The sequence below is a fragment of the Aptenodytes forsteri genome, unplaced genomic scaffold, assembly GCF_000699145.1.
Source record: "Aptenodytes forsteri isolate BGI_AS27 unplaced genomic scaffold, ASM69914v1 Scaffold15, whole genome shotgun sequence".
NCBI classification, from domain to species: domain Eukaryota; kingdom Metazoa; phylum Chordata; class Aves; order Sphenisciformes; family Spheniscidae; genus Aptenodytes; species Aptenodytes forsteri.
Genome location: NW_008795129.1, coordinates 12,823,621 through 12,840,247, shown reverse-complemented (window position 1 = coordinate 12,840,247; position 16,627 = coordinate 12,823,621). Strand labels below are relative to the sequence as shown.

The 16,627-nt window shown below is 38.5% G+C and overlaps 2 protein-coding genes across 2 annotated transcripts in view; one reads left to right on the top strand and one right to left on the bottom strand.

The window, feature by feature from the left end:
• Positions 1 to 1,535: 1,535 nt before the first annotated feature.
• USMG5 (up-regulated during skeletal muscle growth 5 homolog (mouse)) lies at positions 1,536 to 3,417 on the top strand. Its single transcript, XM_009277837.2, has 3 exons — positions 1,536 to 1,659; positions 1,752 to 1,847; positions 3,288 to 3,417. The coding sequence occupies exons 1-2, from the start codon at positions 1,573 to 1,575 to the stop codon at positions 1,842 to 1,844; spliced, it is 180 nt and encodes a 59-aa protein (XP_009276112.1). The 5' UTR covers positions 1,536 to 1,572; the 3' UTR covers positions 1,845 to 1,847; positions 3,288 to 3,417.
• Positions 3,418 to 5,222: 1,805 nt separating this feature from the next.
• Positions 5,223 to 16,627, bottom strand: part of TAF5 (TATA-box binding protein associated factor 5) — a 12,004-nt gene continuing 599 nt past the window's right edge. The window contains exons 2-11 of the mRNA XM_019471641.1: positions 15,204 to 15,444; positions 13,721 to 14,036; positions 12,877 to 13,040; positions 12,275 to 12,410; positions 11,649 to 11,769; positions 10,552 to 10,681; positions 8,901 to 9,065; positions 8,282 to 8,459; positions 7,956 to 8,133; positions 5,223 to 6,609 (exon numbers count right to left, since the gene is read on the bottom strand). Coding sequence (XP_019327186.1) covers positions 6,392 to 6,609; positions 7,956 to 8,133; positions 8,282 to 8,459; positions 8,901 to 9,065; positions 10,552 to 10,681; positions 11,649 to 11,769; positions 12,275 to 12,410; positions 12,877 to 13,040; positions 13,721 to 14,036; positions 15,204 to 15,444 — 1,847 coding nt within the window. The 3' untranslated portion in view covers positions 5,223 to 6,391. The remainder of the gene's footprint in view (positions 6,610 to 7,955; positions 8,134 to 8,281; positions 8,460 to 8,900; positions 9,066 to 10,551; positions 10,682 to 11,648; positions 11,770 to 12,274; positions 12,411 to 12,876; positions 13,041 to 13,720; positions 14,037 to 15,203; positions 15,445 to 16,627) is intronic.

Genomic DNA, 16,627 nt, shown 5'->3' with positions numbered 1-16,627 from the left:
GAGCCGGCGGGGCGGGCCGCGCCTGGCAAGGGCACCGGGCTCTTCCGAAGAAGAAAACTTGTGTTGTGATGTCTGGTCTCTGAGCCGTCCTCGGAAGGACGCAGTGACTCTTCTCCGGGCTTTTGCATCGGTCAGGCATAAGAAAAGATGACCTTGGCTTTCCAAGTCACGTACGGCAGATGTTTAGGGGGGTTATTTCCTTAGGTTTTTTAGCTATTGCAGTCAATCCAGTTACAGGCATGCTTACCTGATTATACACCAGAGATACATTACTGGATTGGGTTGATATAAGAGCTGTGTTAACAAACATAGCACCTGCTATAGCAGTTTCTCGTGTCCCTCTTCTGGGGCACTGGTGGCTACAGCATCTGCCTCATTTGGTAGGTAACTGTATGGCATGTGTGCTTCTTTTGAGGTGAGTTACAAGATAAATGTTTGTCCTAAGCATAAACCCCCCTTAAACATTAGAGAAAAATATATCTCTAAAGATTAAAAAGAAAGTCCCTTTTATTATGAGGGTGATCAAACACTGGAACGGGTTGCCCAGAGCAGTTGTGGAGACTCCGTCTCTGAAGATACTAAAAACCTGACGGGGCATGTTCCTAAGTGACCTGCTGTAGCTCCCCCTGCTTTGAGCAGGTTGGGGTCGGACTATGCGATCTCCAGAGGTGCCAACCTGAACCATTCAGTGAACCTGTAGGCAAGCCAGGCTTTTGTGTTAATGAACTTCTTACAGTAGTCCTGAAACTTTGGTCCAGACGCAGACGAAATATAAAAGTGTGCCCTCGTGTACTTAATGTTTTTGTTGTTCCTGTGAAAGTTTCTGAGGCTTTGTAGCTGGCTCAAGTAACTTACTGATCTAGCTGAAAACTAACTGGGAAAAAAAAGTATATTTTTTTATCTAGATCTGTGAATACTAGGGTGGGCAAGTAAGACGCAATAGAAATGTGCAACTGAGAGCAGGGCAGTTCTTATTAACAAAACTTGCACTCTAATATGGTGGAAAAATTGTAAAGTGGCATTTTGAATCACAAAACAGAGCAGTGGTCTAGTCTGAATCTTGTCAACAAGTTTTGGGGTATGTAATTGAAGCTGTTTCTTAGCTGAACTAGTGAAGACTTATCTTAATTAAGTATTGCAGATTCCTGAACAATTGGTAGAAATTTGCCTGTGTTGAATGGTTGCGTAGGCAGGACTGGCAGGTCTCTTCTTTATAAGTGCTTTCAGGAATTTTCCCTTCTGCCATCGTCATCATATTGACTTTTTTTTCCCCCCATGTTTAAATTCGGTTGAATGAATGCTGAAAATCATAAATGTTCTTCCCTTCAGAACCCATCATTTCCTTGTCTGCTCTTGTGTCACCTGTTTTGTACCTTAAGATACAGTGCTCTGAATGTGCCTGCTCCTTATGTATGTCCACTGTCTGTTGAATGTCCTGAAAGCAGATTTAATAGCTGACAATGGAAGTATTAAGTTCAGTGTAGACATGAGTTTAATTTTTTTATTGATCCTGTCCAACTGACTGTAAAACTTGTTAATTGTCCTGTATTGCTTGTTAGAGGACAAGCAACCATGGCTGGCCATGACTCGGGATCTCAACACCAGTTCACTGGATTTCAGAAGTACTTCAATTCCTATACCATCACAGGCAGGAGGAATGTATGTATTATGTATATTAACTTTTATAGTCTAGTATAATGGTGTTTTCTGGGTTTTAGAATGAAACTAAACTTAACTTTTATGTTTTCCAGTATGTAATAGCAACATACACAGGCGTTGCAATGCTCATCTTGTATTTCAAGCTTAGACCTAAAAAGAAAACTCCTGCTGTGGCAGATAAGTAAATGGTAAGTGGCTGGGGTTCTTCCAGGACCAGAATGATTCAATGCCAGCCCAGGAAGAAAGAGTGACAAAGGACAAGTTGCTAATAATGCCATATAATTAGAGAGAGAGAGAAATACAGGCATGTGAATTTTGTATTTATCATTTTAAACCTCAACTAAACTATAGCATCAGCTTATTTGGGGGCATTCTCAATGAAGTAGGTTGTTAATGGGGGATGCAGAAAGTATGGGATACCAGTATTCTTTTTGTTCTTCTGACATGGTAAATGGGATTAGGGACATCATGGAGGGACAAAGAGTAAGAGAGGAAGGAGGAATGGACGGATGTTGCAGCTAGGTATATCAGGCTTTGCCTACAACTGTTAGGTGCCTCTGGTCTGCCCTTTTGCTGTAAAATAGGGTTAACTGTTGCTTTGTAGGTTACTGAAATAATAAAGTAGTACTTGAGGACTTATTTCTTAGTTGTATTAGAGAATTCCAAGCAGAAATTAATGCAGTCTGTTAAAACCTTCTTTGAACAGAGAAAAGGAGCACCGTACAATGGAACTGTATATATTGTACACCTGTGTCGTGGTTTAATCTCAGTCGGCAACTAAGCACCACGCAGCCGCTCGCTCACTCCCCCCAACCCGATGGGATGGGGGAGAGAATTGGAAGAGCACAAGTGAGAAAACTCGTGGGTTGAGATAAAAACAGTTTAATAATTGAAATAAAATGATAATAATAATAATATAATAATAATACACAAAGCAAGTGATGCACAGTACAATTGCTCACCACCCGCCGACCGATGCCCAGCCACTCCCCGAGCAGCGGCCCCCCCAGCCAGCTTTCCCCAGTTTATGTACTGAGCATGACGTCCCATGGTATGGAATGTCCCTTTGGCCAGTTTGGCTGTGCCCCCTCCCAGCTTCTTGCGCACCTCCAGCCTTCTCAGTTGGTAGAGCATGGAAAACTAAAAAGTCCTTGGCTAGTGTAAGCATTACCTAGCAACAGCTAAAACATCGGTGTGTTATCAATCAACTTTGTTCTCATCCTAAATCCAAAACACTGTACCAGCTACTAGAAAGGAAATTAACTCTATCCCTGCCGAAACCAGGACAACCTGATTATGCAAGACCCATATAGAAGTGATTGGACTTGTTCTTGTATAGCAACAACCAAGTGTTACAAAATTCTAGAGTCACTTTCAAATACAAAATTCCCACTGAAATGGCATTTTGAAAAAAATCTATGGGCTGTCTTCATAGTCTGCAAAAATGGGTAGAAAACAATAAGCTTGAGCATCGTTGTTGTATGTTAAAGGGACATCAGCCATTTCTTCCTGGGTGTGCTGAAATTTGCCTGCTCGTAATTAAAATTGTTTGGGCTTGGGGAAGGGGGATGCTCAGGTACTAGTACCACTGTGCAAGACTTGCTATGTTTGATCTCTTCTCTTGGCAGGTTGCTGGCAAGCCTGAACCTCCAGTCTGTGTCAACGTAATGCAAGCTGATGATCTGTTGTGGCTAATAAAATACAAATAATTACTTGTTTTATTGGAAATATGAAATGATGCAAAAAAGCATAAATGTGGCACTTTGCTGGTTTTTTTTCCCTCTGTCAAAAAGTTATTTGTAGTGGAGATGGAGTAGCTGATTCCTGTCATTACTATCTTAACTAAACTCTTCTGCTGTTATAACACATCCTAAAGTGTTCTGAGCACCTGGTAATAACCTAGGAAACACCTCAGCAGCATGACCATAATATGGGCACGGAGCTTACAGCTGATCAAAGCTTCTCCACGCTTCCATGTCATAGTGGATAACAGTATGCTTACATGGTTTGCAGTTACCTAGTTGCTCCCATTTTTTGCATTCCAGGCTAGTAGCTTACATGGAAACAGTGACTTCTTCACTATTAATACAATGCAGATTACAACTTCTGCCTCAGTTGTCTGTATCTTGCATAGAACCTGTTTGGTTTTGATGGAAAACCTCCCAAAGTAGACTGATCAAATTATGGTATTTGAGCTTTTTCTGTTACTGGCCTCTCTTGCAGAGGTAACTGCCAGAAAGAAAATGGCTTGCTTTGCTGATGTTAAGCTCTTACAAGTCTGCATGTTCATGAATAGTGACTTAAGTAGTTCAGCGCTTATTTTTCTTGGATGTAGCCTCTTAATAAATAAGGTGTTCCTACCAGTTAGGTATATTCAGCCCCCTACCTGCCCAACACTAAAACTTGTCTATCATGTTCTCCACGGTGTCTTTCTATATCTCAATTAACACTCAGTACCTTCCTTAGATGTCACATTAGTGCTGATGTGTGAATGTAATTATATGGCACCCTGCTTCTTGGAAGGGTGCCAGCAGCAGGCGTTGAACCTGGGACTTCTGATGCTAAAGCATGTAAATACACTTCCCAAACAGAGGGCAGCAGGAGGTAGGCAGGGTTGCTGGAAAAAAAAAAGGAGGGATAAATTACAGGGTCTTTGTGCTTTCCCACTCTAGTTGATGTATCTTAAAGCCATTTGTACATGCTGGGCCTTGTGAATAAATCTAGTCATCTTCCTCTACTATGAGTTTGTTTGCATAAATGGCCTCTGCTGTATACAACCTTCCAGACGAGTAATGGTTGTAACAGTGTAATAGATCTAATAAGCTGGAACCCATCACTCACTCACCTTTAGAACGAGCTTTACATGAGATGGCTAGTCATCAACTTACCATTTCCGAATTACTTTCTCTCTCTTAGCAGAGTGCTCACCCTTACAAGCACTGCTCTTGCTTCCATTGCAGCCATCACGGGAAGAAAATACTTTCTTGTAACATATAGACACAAACTATGCGGTTTCAGTATTTATTATAATATCAAAAGTATAAAACTGTACAAAATACAAAGGCAGAATGTGGCAGTGTTTTCTTTAAGCTGTCAAACTGTACATGCTTTGTTTTAGGTAACTTGTTTGAGTCACCATAACTGTACTTAAATCCAACTGGTCATATTGAGAGCTAGGAAATTTTGTTGAGGCACCATTACACAAAAAAAATCCAAAATAATTTAGTTTTAACCTTTTTTCTTTAAAGAAAATTTCCAGGTGAGCTTCCTAATGAATTTTCCACTCTTTATTTTGATGTATAATGCCTGTAATATACCTTTACTCGAAGAGTAAGAGTCAGAGAAAGGATGAGAGGGGAGGTAGCTCTCCATTTACTTTACCTTCGAAATGTCAAGTCTTGTTTTTATTCTCACTAGAGAGCCAGCAGATTGTTCAAGTGTCCAAGCCCTTACTGGAAGTAATGAGGAACGCAAAACAGATTTCCCTGTATATCACTTGTAAGAAAGTTAAAAAACAAAACAGCCACACAACAAAAACGTACAACAAAAAACAAAACAAAAACAAACCAACCACCAAACTGGGCCTGTCCTTTGGTGGTGGTGTTTTCTTTTCAAAGACCTAGAAAGAAGTTACATCTCCCAGCATTTTGCATGTTTTACTCTTCCTTAGAAATAAAGCACAGCTTTATTGGTTGCCAGGAGGACATACTGGGGTGCAATGTTTCCATGGGTGGAAATTGTCACTTCAGCCGACAAGCTGGCCTTTCAAAAGCAAACTGACACTTAGGACTGATCAATCCTTGTACTCTGCAATAATGTTTCAATGTCTTGGCTAGTTTTACAGTTTGATATATTAAACCTTATGCAGAAAGGACACAAGTTTGTGAAGTTCTTCTAGATCTAATACAATGTAAAAGGGTTTAAGTCCACTTTTTTAAATAATGGGCATTTCAATTGTCCCTCAGTCCGTCCCCCCCTTTTTTTTTCCTCCATACAATAAAGTATGAAAGTAAACAGAGTTCACATTGCACTTCTAGTTGCTTATCACACTTACAGCATTGGCTACCTGTGAAAACAGAATAACAAGATCTGCGTTTCCGATACCTCAGAAGAGCACGGGAGTTTGAAATCTTTTCAGGACTTAGCATTTGGATGCATAAAACCCACACATGTAACTTCGCGGCAGATCCCCACAAGCCTCTGCCTGTAGGACCTACTCTTTCAATGCCCTGTTTGTTGCTGTGATACTCTCACCATTCCTGTTGCCCAGCCTATAGTGAATTAAACTACATTCTTCTCCGAAACAGAAGTTTTTGCTTGTGCTTGAGACTGATTAAACATTTGCTAACCATAAATTAAGTGCTTTAAAAAAATCATTTGAGAACACATACCAAGGCTGTCAACTTTCCACAAGTTTCAGCAGAGCTCAATACCATCTCTGAGAGGAGACAGCCATTTTCATATACACATATATATATTTTTTTTTTTATCAAAAGCACCATGAACAATTCCTTCTTTTACAGCCACGATGTCTTGTCAATCTCCAGCATTTTCAAACTGTGGATAAATATGAAATAGCAGAACTGAGAAACGCTGCTTGCATTAGTTTACGTAGTTTCGTTTTTCCTGCAACAGACTAGTGGGATCCACCTGTACAAGACATTCCTCCTCGTCTTGCATCCTGAGGTCACTACTGCATGACTTGGCACAGTCAGTCTTACAGCTTCCCGATTTACTGTGAACTGTAGGCTCCCGCAGCCAGCAGCAAGTTTCTGCGTGTAAAATGGAGGTGTACAACCGGGGTTGATTTGGTCATGTATGTACCTAGTAACAAGTCCTGTGAGTTTTCAGGCAAGTTTATATGTCCAGTGGCTGTAGTAAAGTCATCGGTTTCTAAATCTTCAAATGCCTTCACAGCATCCCACAGACGAACTGTGTTATCCATTGAACCTAAAAAGAAAAAAGAACAACAGTTTGAAGTCTTTTATTAAGAAAAAAGGTGTATAAAAAAAGTTACTGTGGAGCAAGTTAACAGAAATTGAAGTTCAAAAAAGCATGTTTGCTCATAACTGTAGACTTATGCCCTCATCCTGCAAGGAAACAGACTTTAACAAGCTTCTAATATACTGAATGCACGCATAAAAGCTACCAGGATTTCAGCTTTCCTGTAATCTAACCTGAATGCCCTGTGGATAAAGCACAAAGAACTACTCTCTCAAAACATTTGGGTTTGGATTATATCACCTAGCACTGAAAAAGCAGGACCATCCTGTGGGCTAGATGCCAATTTCAGGAAGTGTTTATGATTCTAAGTCACATAATAACAGTTTCTTTGTTTGATACAGGGAAGACAGCAGAATTTTGCAGGCCCAGTGGCCTGTGCTTTCACTGGCACGTTGGTAGATAAATTGAAGTAACCACCCTGCAGGCTGGATCAAACCTGTACCCTGTCTGTTAGCTTTTGCTCCTGTAGTAGTGGCTCACCGAGGATTCTCACTGCACTGCATTTAGGAACATACTACTAAATAAATCTAGACTATTCCTAGCCTGGTTTCATGAAGAAATTACCCTGATGTAATTACAGCGTCTGTCCATCATTTCTTCTGTCAGTAACTTGAACTTGTTGGCTCATTTCAACCAGTTGACAGAACAGAACAAGTTTCAAATTCATTAAATTCCTATACATTTTAAGAAAACAGTTCACTAAACATGAAGAGACAAAACTTTGAGCCTCCATGGAGGTAAAACTGGCAAAGGAGCTCTGCTGTATCAGGCACCAGAGAATCTATGTGGACAGGCAGGAAAAACAAGCAGGCTTCACAAGTTCTGCTGCTCATAGACCTAATTGTTAATATTACATACACATTTCTGTATCAAAAATCTACCATGAAGAAATAGTAAGGGTGTGGATAACTCATCTTCCTTTCTATCCTTTCCTCTCCTTTTTAGTCCTGCCGCATGTCCCACTCTCATTCCAGTATCCTGCGCTTCTCCAGTCCAGCCACTTCTTGTCTGCCCTAGAGTTATTTCTAACTTCAGATTCCACCAACACTACACAGATCCCAACCTTCACTATTGTCTAACTGCATAACACCCTTCCTTCAGTTCCTGGAAGAGTGAGGGGTCATACTTCACAGTCCAGTGAAGTACTTGCCTTGTACCAGCATTTTTAAGTTGCTGCTTTTGCTAAGCAAGTGATTCTACTTTGTCTTCCTCAATTTAAGGAACCAATTATATAATTTCTCTTCAGACTCATGGAAGACAATGGAAACTTCACTGTTTCCAGTGAATTTTACCTGATGCTAAAATCTCCCCATCTCTACTGAATCTGAGTGCGTAGATAGTGTCAGTGTGCCCTTTCAATTCTCCAACCATCAAGCCATGTCCAATATCCCACAGCAGAACTCTTCCATCTGTTGCTCCAGTAGCCAGGAATCGTCCATTAGGAGAAAACGCCAATGAATGAATTGGTCCCTAAAACAGACATTTGGGGGGGACCAAACAAGTTACTGTAAGTCTACTCACATTCAGTCAGTCAAGCTGTATTTGTTCTGAACGCTACTCTTCAGAATCTCATCACAGAAATAAAGTCACTTTCACATTGTGAGTGATAGGCCCTTACCTTATGTCCAGTGAATATTCTTACGCAATTCCCATTCAGAACATCCCAGAGCCGTATAGTCCTGTCTGCTGAGCCCGTGGCAATATAGTTGGAGTTTGGATGAAATCGGGTACACGTCACATCAGCAAGATGGCCAGCAAATATCCGTAAAGGCTGGTAGTGATCCGTTGCCCACAGGCTGAAAAGAAAAGCTTTATTAATAAAAAGAACCCTAATGAAGTTCAGTATCTGTTGCACAATGAGGAATAAAAGGAAGTAATTATGCAGTGGTTTCTTACTGGTCAGCTTATTGAATTAGCAGGATCTGTTTTGGAAAAGTATAGTTTTCAGAAGGGAGAAATAAAGAACATTCCATCAAGTTGTTAAACAACTGGAAGAGAATACTTCTAATCAGATGGTCACATAAGAGGACAGCATCTCTTTAGTTGTCAGATAATCTGATGTGTGTTGAAAAGAAAAAAAAAAACCTACATTAAAACATTTGTTCAGTATTTTAATTGACATGAAATAAAATTTATTTCCAGTAATAAGGTAGGCTAGAGTATATCAGCTAATCACTTTCAGGATTAATCCACCACAAACTGACCCAGACAAGTAAAAAACCCATCCAGTTTCTTACCGAGCCACTCTGTCGTGTCCCCCTGACACAAAGTAATAACCATAAGGAGAGAACTGTGTATCCCATACTGGATAGTTGTGTCCTTTATATCCCACCAAACATGTGAATGTTTGGAGACTCCACAGTCTGACAGTGCCATCCTCAGAACAGGACAACAGATAGTTCCTGTCACAGGAGAAAGTATAGCACATTACATATCAAAAACTTACACACGGACTTTATAACTATTGCATAAACACCGTGAGATGTCTATGATAAGAAAAACTGTCCACTGAACAGCATCTGTTTAGCATGTCTCATAAAAATCAGCATTTTAGTGGGGTAAGCAACAATAATCAATTCAAACAGAATCTAGTCCTAGGCCCTTATGCAAGAGACAGACAATTGGATGTTGATGACTAATTCTGATGACACTTACAGCAATACTGCGGGGAGAAAAAAAATTTTAAAAAAACACAGAGCTGGACTTTACTCAGGAATTCCAGTTATATGAAGAAATGGCTAGTAAACTGCTATGCTATGTTACTTTAAAAAAAAAAAAAAAAAAAAAAAAAAAAAAAAAAAAAAAAAAAAAAAAAAAAAAAAAAAAAAAAAAAAAAAAAAAAAAAAAAAAAAAAAAAAAAAAAAAAAAAAAAAAAAAAAAAAAAAAAAAAAAAAAAAAAAAAAAAAAAAAAAAAAAAAAAAAAAAAAAAAAAAAAAAAAAAAAAAAAAAAAAAAAAAAAAAAAAAAAAAAAAAAAAAAAAAAAAAAAAAAAAAAAAAAAAAAAAAAAAAAAAAAAAAAAAAAAAAAAAAAAAAAAAAAAAAAAAAAAAAAAAAAAAAAAAAAAAAAAAAAAAAAAAAAAAAAAAAAAAAAAAAAAAAAAAAAAAAAAAAAAAAAAAAAAAAAAAAAAAAAAAAAAAAAAAAAAAAAAAAAAAAAAAAAAAAAAAAAAAAAAAAAAATTCTTTTAATATAACTCTAAACAAAATTTCAGGATTCCCTGAAAGAGAATTCATATCATGTTCACATTCTCAGGTCATAATTATAGATTCTATATTCATGTTCCACACAAAGTTTACTTCTCAGCTGTGTTTCTGTGATGGCTGTTTCCTGACTAGACACATGCAAAAGCAAAACTTTAGACATTTAAATCTCCTTTCTACCATCCAGACTCTCATAATTACATAATGGTTTTAAATCTCTTATTTTAAAGATACTATTCCATATATTTTGAAAATAAAGTCTCAATAGAATATGAGAAACTTGAAGAAGTGCAACAATATGCTGCTCAGTCAGGTTTTATGTTTTGCAATTCTGTAAGTGAAATCAATGCTGCAATATTTTTCCCCTCTACAATTCAGTTAGTTAAAACCCAGCTTAAATTACAGTTTGGAAAAAAAAAAAAAAAAAAGATTGTCTATTTTGCCATCTAAGTCCTGAGCCTCAAAAAAGATGCTGGCATCCTCAGCTCCAGTTGATTTCAGTACTAGCTGACAGTGCCCAACACCCTGAGCATAATGAGCACTTACACTCGCACATAGTTTCTTATAAGCTGCATGAACAAGAACTGCTTTAACCTTCTGGAAAAAGCTGCATTAAGAACATGTTTGCATTCAGTAGCATACAATTAAAACTCAAGACAAGCAAACTAGTTAGCTTGTAAACTTATTTTACCTATCAGGACTGAAGCTGGTGCCATAGACAGGTCCACTGTGACCATATAAAATCTTCAACTCACTTGCTGTTTTCTCATCCATGATCCTCTCCAAGACATCGTCTGATTCTTTGTCGATGAGACTGAGGTCTGCAATATTTCAAAGTTCATGTATCACAATAACTGTCAGAAGTTCAAAGATAAATGCCATGAACAGGAAAACAATATTCTCTCTAAAAGAGGCAACTATGATGTGAACGTGACAAAGTACCAGGGAATTGGTAAGTTTGAAATATACAATGGCATTTAAAATATTTTTTACCATTGTAAAAGGTGAAAATGCTTTACATAAATAATCACTGTTTCTTAAGTCTTCACTGAGTTAAAATAAATTAATCCTGACGTGTGTTATTTTTCATACATACATTGTTCAGCCTCCAAACACAATAACATCTTGATAGAGATGCCAAATTTTCACGCCTTTTCCCAGGAAGTTAATATGCCACAAACACGCTTTACAGACATGTTTTGACAGCTGCTCACTACACACAACTTAAAATAACTTCTAGTCTGTAGGCTACTGTTTGCTGAACATCATGACCACATCTCAGTTGAATGTCAAGATTAAGAAACGTTTGCGTGGTATCTAGCTTCAACCGCAACACATTGTTACATACAGAGCAGAATTAAAGAAGCCTGGTTTCCATGAATTTGCATAGGTGTTGAGCTACAGGACATTCTCCTCCCTCCTATAATTTCCCCCAGGGTACCTCTAGTCTCTCCCCTAAATCACCTAAACCCAACTGTCTACTACACCCTGTAGTTACCATCCAGTTAAGAAGCAAGGTGGCTACTTCCACGCCAGTTATGGCTAGTTCCAAGCTCCATGCACTGACCACCTCACAGCAGGTGTACACAACCAGATTTCTCATTCCTTTAAAAATGTTTCTAATGGTAGTATATAAGATGCGATCATACATCTGTGCACATATTGTTTCTTCAAAGTGAAAGCGTCTAGCTGCTGAAGACAACTCTCCTGCCACAGACATCTTTCTCTGTTCACGCAAAACACAGCTGTCAAGTAATGCATGCTCATTTTAAGTGTTGTCTTAATTACCTGCTGCTGTTTTCACACTACGTAGCTTTTTCGGAGTCACGGACCACACTCTGACAGTAGAGTCAGCAAAGCCTCCTACAATCATGCTAGAGTCATCTGTAATATCCACTGCAGTCAGACCCTATACACAAAATATCCATTTATATTGTTTGTATCTTTCATGATGCATTTCAAATATTACAAAATCCTAAGTACTAATAAGAAAATTAATTCAACTTATTTACAAAAGCAAGAGGGAATTATTCTAGGATAGACATAAAGACACATAAATTCTTGCACCATTAAAAATAAAGCTATATGAATGAAGCTCAGTCAATAGTGACAAAACAGTACTGTTTTCCAGTATTTTGGTGCAAAACATCTGTAGAAGACACTTAGGGCCCCACAGGAAAAGCAAAAGAAGGAATTATGGCAAAATCAGAGCAAAAGCAAGGAACGTGGAAATTATGTAGTTGAAGGAGTCTTTAAAGAGAATTTTGAACATTTTGGAACAAAAACTTTGCAACGCTTATTCCAAATACTCCAATAACCCTTGCCAATGCTGTTAAGTTGTCTTTCTTTATTAAGAGTGATGTTTATAATTTTGATTGCCTTTTCCATATTACCCGAACTCTTCTTTTACCAACCTGGTAAGCATTAAGGAACGTGTAGAAACAGATGGAGGGCAGGCACTCTGGACCAAGACGCACACGCCTTGCAGCTTCCTTCATATTCATTACTTTATCCAGCTTGTCAGAGTCTTTCAGTTCAGGCAGAGGAATTCTACAAGAAGCACACATTTTTTACAAACTAAAAGCACCTTCCATATTGTTAGTCTAAACAAAGAAAGCGAAACCTTCACATGCAATCCTATACCTCAATAGTCAAATACGAAACAAGAATTAGAAAAAATGAAAGACTATGTAGAAGATTAACTGATGAGAAAAAGAGCCAGTAACTTTAAGAATTTCAGACAGGCAGTGGAACAAGATAAATAATTGAGTACGACCTGCAAAGATTAGTGGGTAACTGAGTAAAATTTTATCAAGCGAAATCTAGATTGACTTGAAGGGCAAAGACAGAGGGTTATATGCTAAGCTTTCCATTAACTCCCTGAGAAGTCTTACGGCTAAAGCTGTGTACAGCTGAAATGGCCAAAATGCTAGAAATGTCACGTGAACAGCGATGCAGAATTGGCATGACAAGACTGGATTTAACAAGACTTCTCTACACATCGTTCCCTTGGTACCTGTTTTGGGGAGGAGCATTAGGGTCTTGTTTTTTACTTTTTGACCCTACGCTATCTTTTTTAGGTTTTTTCTTCTTTGGCTTTCCTTCCTCATTTTCTCCTTCTTCATCTTCATCATCCAAAGGCACATCAAACTCTGGTTCTTTCAATAAGCCAAAGAAAACCTGCAAGCCAATAAAACACACATGAGACAAAACAGTAATTGCTGTTCTTACTGAAAACTAATTTTTTTAATAGAAACTTTTCAACGTAATAGTCCAAGCAATAGAGCTGCCCCTTTAAAACTGCTATGTTTAATATTACTGCATATATTACTGGTTAGCCCATAACAAACGTAGTACATGTTCTGTTGTTTTACCCAGCAACTGATCTGGACAACTCTAAGTTCTCCCACCATCTCCTAGCACTTCCTTAAAGTAGAATCCCTACAGCTTACATAATTTATCTGTATAGTACTGTGGTACTACACTGTCAAGATCTACACAAACAGCCCTTGCAGTAAGAACTGGCAGTAAGTACAAATTACGTCTGCTGTTAGAAAGAGGAAGCCAAGGTATCCATTTTAAAACCACAGAGTAATTCATGAGTTAGTTTAAGTTCAGTTCAGTGGGCTGAATACAAGGTTGTCTCTCAAAGGGGTTCAATGGTTTCTTCTACCAGACAGCGACACATCTTGATCTCTCTACTCTTGCCAACAACTATTTGTACAGTTCTTTTCCTTTGTTCTGTTCATGCTGGTTTTTTAAGATCTCAAGTGACAACTGTCAGTCTATACCAAGGTATCTCCCTGAAAAACTAGGGAGAATTGTTCAATTATAAAAGTGCAACAATCTTTGCCTCCTACCTTTGCTTTATTAGCCTCTCGTTTTGCCTCCCCAGCCAAGCTTCCAACCATAGCATCTATCTGTTGTTTACTGCGAGGCATTCCATCAAAGATATCAATGTAAAGATGTTCCTGAACAATGTTCCAGATCTGATTGTTCTGCTTTTCCTGAAGATGCCTCTTCAAGAGCTGGTAAGAGTCACGGGAAATACGCAGCACAAACTTGCTTGTTCGGAAATCCAGCATGGTCTCGTTACCTTTCATATGTTCTTTTTTCGTTAAGCTAGATAATACACGCAGGTCATCCTGGTAATAGCACTCCTGGTCCCCATGAAATCTATTGAAACAATTTAAGATACGATAAAAGATTTATTACAAAAACATTATCTCCTAAGTGCACACTTATTTACATTACCTTAACATGAAACATATATGTAAGGACCTTTTGGAAGCTACTGACTACATATGGGATTATTTTTCTGCTGAAATAAATTTAATCCTGGGGAAGATACACCAGTGACTTACTGTATACGGTAAGAGCATTCAACAGTTAAAAAACAAGATGAAGAGAACACACAAATGGAACCTCACAGAATTTCATACACCCAAAGGGTTCTCACCTGAAGTAAATAGTTACACTAACACGTTTATTTACAGAAATGAAACCCTAATTTGTGGTATCATAAAGTACAGGGCATTTTTTATTAGGCAAAACTACTTGGATGTATTTATACCTGATTCATTATATGAATATGCACATTTCACAGTGTATATGTTTCTCACTCTCCACTTGCATTATCTAATAGCTAACATATGTCTAGAGTTTTCCATTTTTACTCAAACCATGTTATAAAATAGTTGTGGCAGGGAACATTTTAACTATTACAGAACTGGTTTTGCCGAACATATTGGAGGGAGACAAAGTTACCCTTTTGGACTGAAATATTTCATAATTGGCCTGAATCCAGAAAACGAATTAAATTTAATTTTCTTCTTGAGTGATAAAAAAGTGAAACATAGAAGAGCACAGAAAATTACAGATTAGCCAAAAATTAATTCCTTTAATCTCATTTGAAGAATTTCAATATACGTGCTATGACATTAACAAATACTTACAGTGTACATTACTTTGGCATCTCAGTGCAATTTTCCAGTGCTAAAAAATGACCCCACAATCTTTCCCTAAAGAAGCAGCATCTCTTCATTGATACTTTTGCAGCAAGGAGCCCATCAGCTCACCATAAAGGTGGTTCAAAATCTGCCCATGGACAGTTCAAAAGCATGTAGTTTGCATATCTTTCTAACATAGGAGATTGGAAAAGGATTTAAGAACAGTTACTGTAATCTATGGCACCATTACTTCAGATTCCAAATCTCTTCAACATTAGAGAAGAAAAATAATATGTACCTACATACATGTAAAAACCTATGCTACTACAACTTACAGATTTAATCAAAATAGCAAACACAAAATAACGCAAATGCACAAGTGAAAATAAATTACCTTTCAAAAAAAGACTTTGCTTCACTCTCATGTTGATTGTAGACCAATTCCAAGTACATGTGCACAAATAGAGGATAAAACAGCTGAGACAATTCCGCTCGATGACAGTCCAGGGAACACTCAATGAAGTGTTTTAATCCACTGTAGTATTCCTCGTACAGGGTCGGGTCCCCCTGTTGATTGTAGGCAGACAATACTGCACTCACATCTGGCTGGTCTTCCACAACAACGCCTCCTCCAACTGCAAAAGCATTAGCATATAACAAGAGCTTATAAGACAGCCTGAAAGAGCTAGCAAATATACAGTAGCTAACAACTCCACTGGTAAGGTGAGGCGCTCTGAGCAAAACACGACACTAAGTCTTGCACTTGTTCAGCACTAAGTTTAAACAATACAAGTGAGAGGATGGTAGCACATTACAGTCCAGCAGCCAATTCTCCTAGCACCTTCAGCCATTTTTTGTGCTTTCCCTGCCAACAGTGGCCTGTAAGGTATTTAACATAGTGCCTAATTCAGCTAGGATTGCAAGTGTAAAGGAAGCCACTAACTATCACCAAAATAAGTTATCTTTACTCATAAGGCTAGAAACTGTCAAATGAGGAGCAGAATCTTTCAAAGGCTGTAAGATATACCCACTATAATTATTTTGCTTCCAGTAAACAAGCAAATTAAGTTCATCAAGTGAACAATTCACTAAGACCACTACACAACCATTACAGGGCAGTGACTTTTTGTCACTTGCTAACACTCTGAGAGCTCTGCTCTCCATAGCAGTCATTAAACATCTTCATTGGTTTGTCTTCTATGTGGAAAACAGCCGTATCGGGCGATACCAGAAAAAGCTGACTTCCTACTCTACATTTACTGGAACTCGGACATATCAGTTCCTGAAATTTCATTATACTATTCTGTAAAGCTGCCCCACAGAACACCTTGATTAAAAATACTTAGACTCCAGTTACCCAAAGGACATCTCAAGTACCAAGCAAATCGATCCAGAAACGTATAAAGCCTCCTCTACAAGTATCCTATGGCTCTTTCTTCAAAACGCAGCCTGTACGTCAGGCCTCCATTCTCATCCCTGCAGCCACATCTTGGACCATCACCTCTAACTACCAAGAAAACCTTCAGCCTCCTGCTACGCTGTTAGTCAAGATGGGACACAAAGACAAGGGGAGGCACCTCTCACTTTGACAGTGCTCCCTGCAAATACGATGGATACCCTATCCTTGGTCCCTTGCTCCAGGGAGGGCACCCCCAGGAGTTCCCGATCTCTTCCCGAGTTGTATGGGGGAATGACACACTCAGGGGTCCCACCCCTAAGAACGCCAGTGTAGACTCTCGCCTCACCCTCCCAGGGAGGGCCACCGCAAGGGAGGCACGACCTGACACGGACCCTTGTGCCCCAGCATCACGGAGAGCC

Excerpts from the sequence above, each read along its gene's own strand:
- USMG5 (XM_009277837.2), top strand. The coding sequence starts at position 1,573 with ATGGCTGGCCATGACTCGGGATCTCAACACCAGTTCACTGGATTTCAG. Across the intron at positions 1,660-1,751 it reads CCATCACAGGCAGGAGGAAT|TATGTAATAGCAACATACAC; the intron begins GTATGTATTATG and ends TATGTTTTCCAG.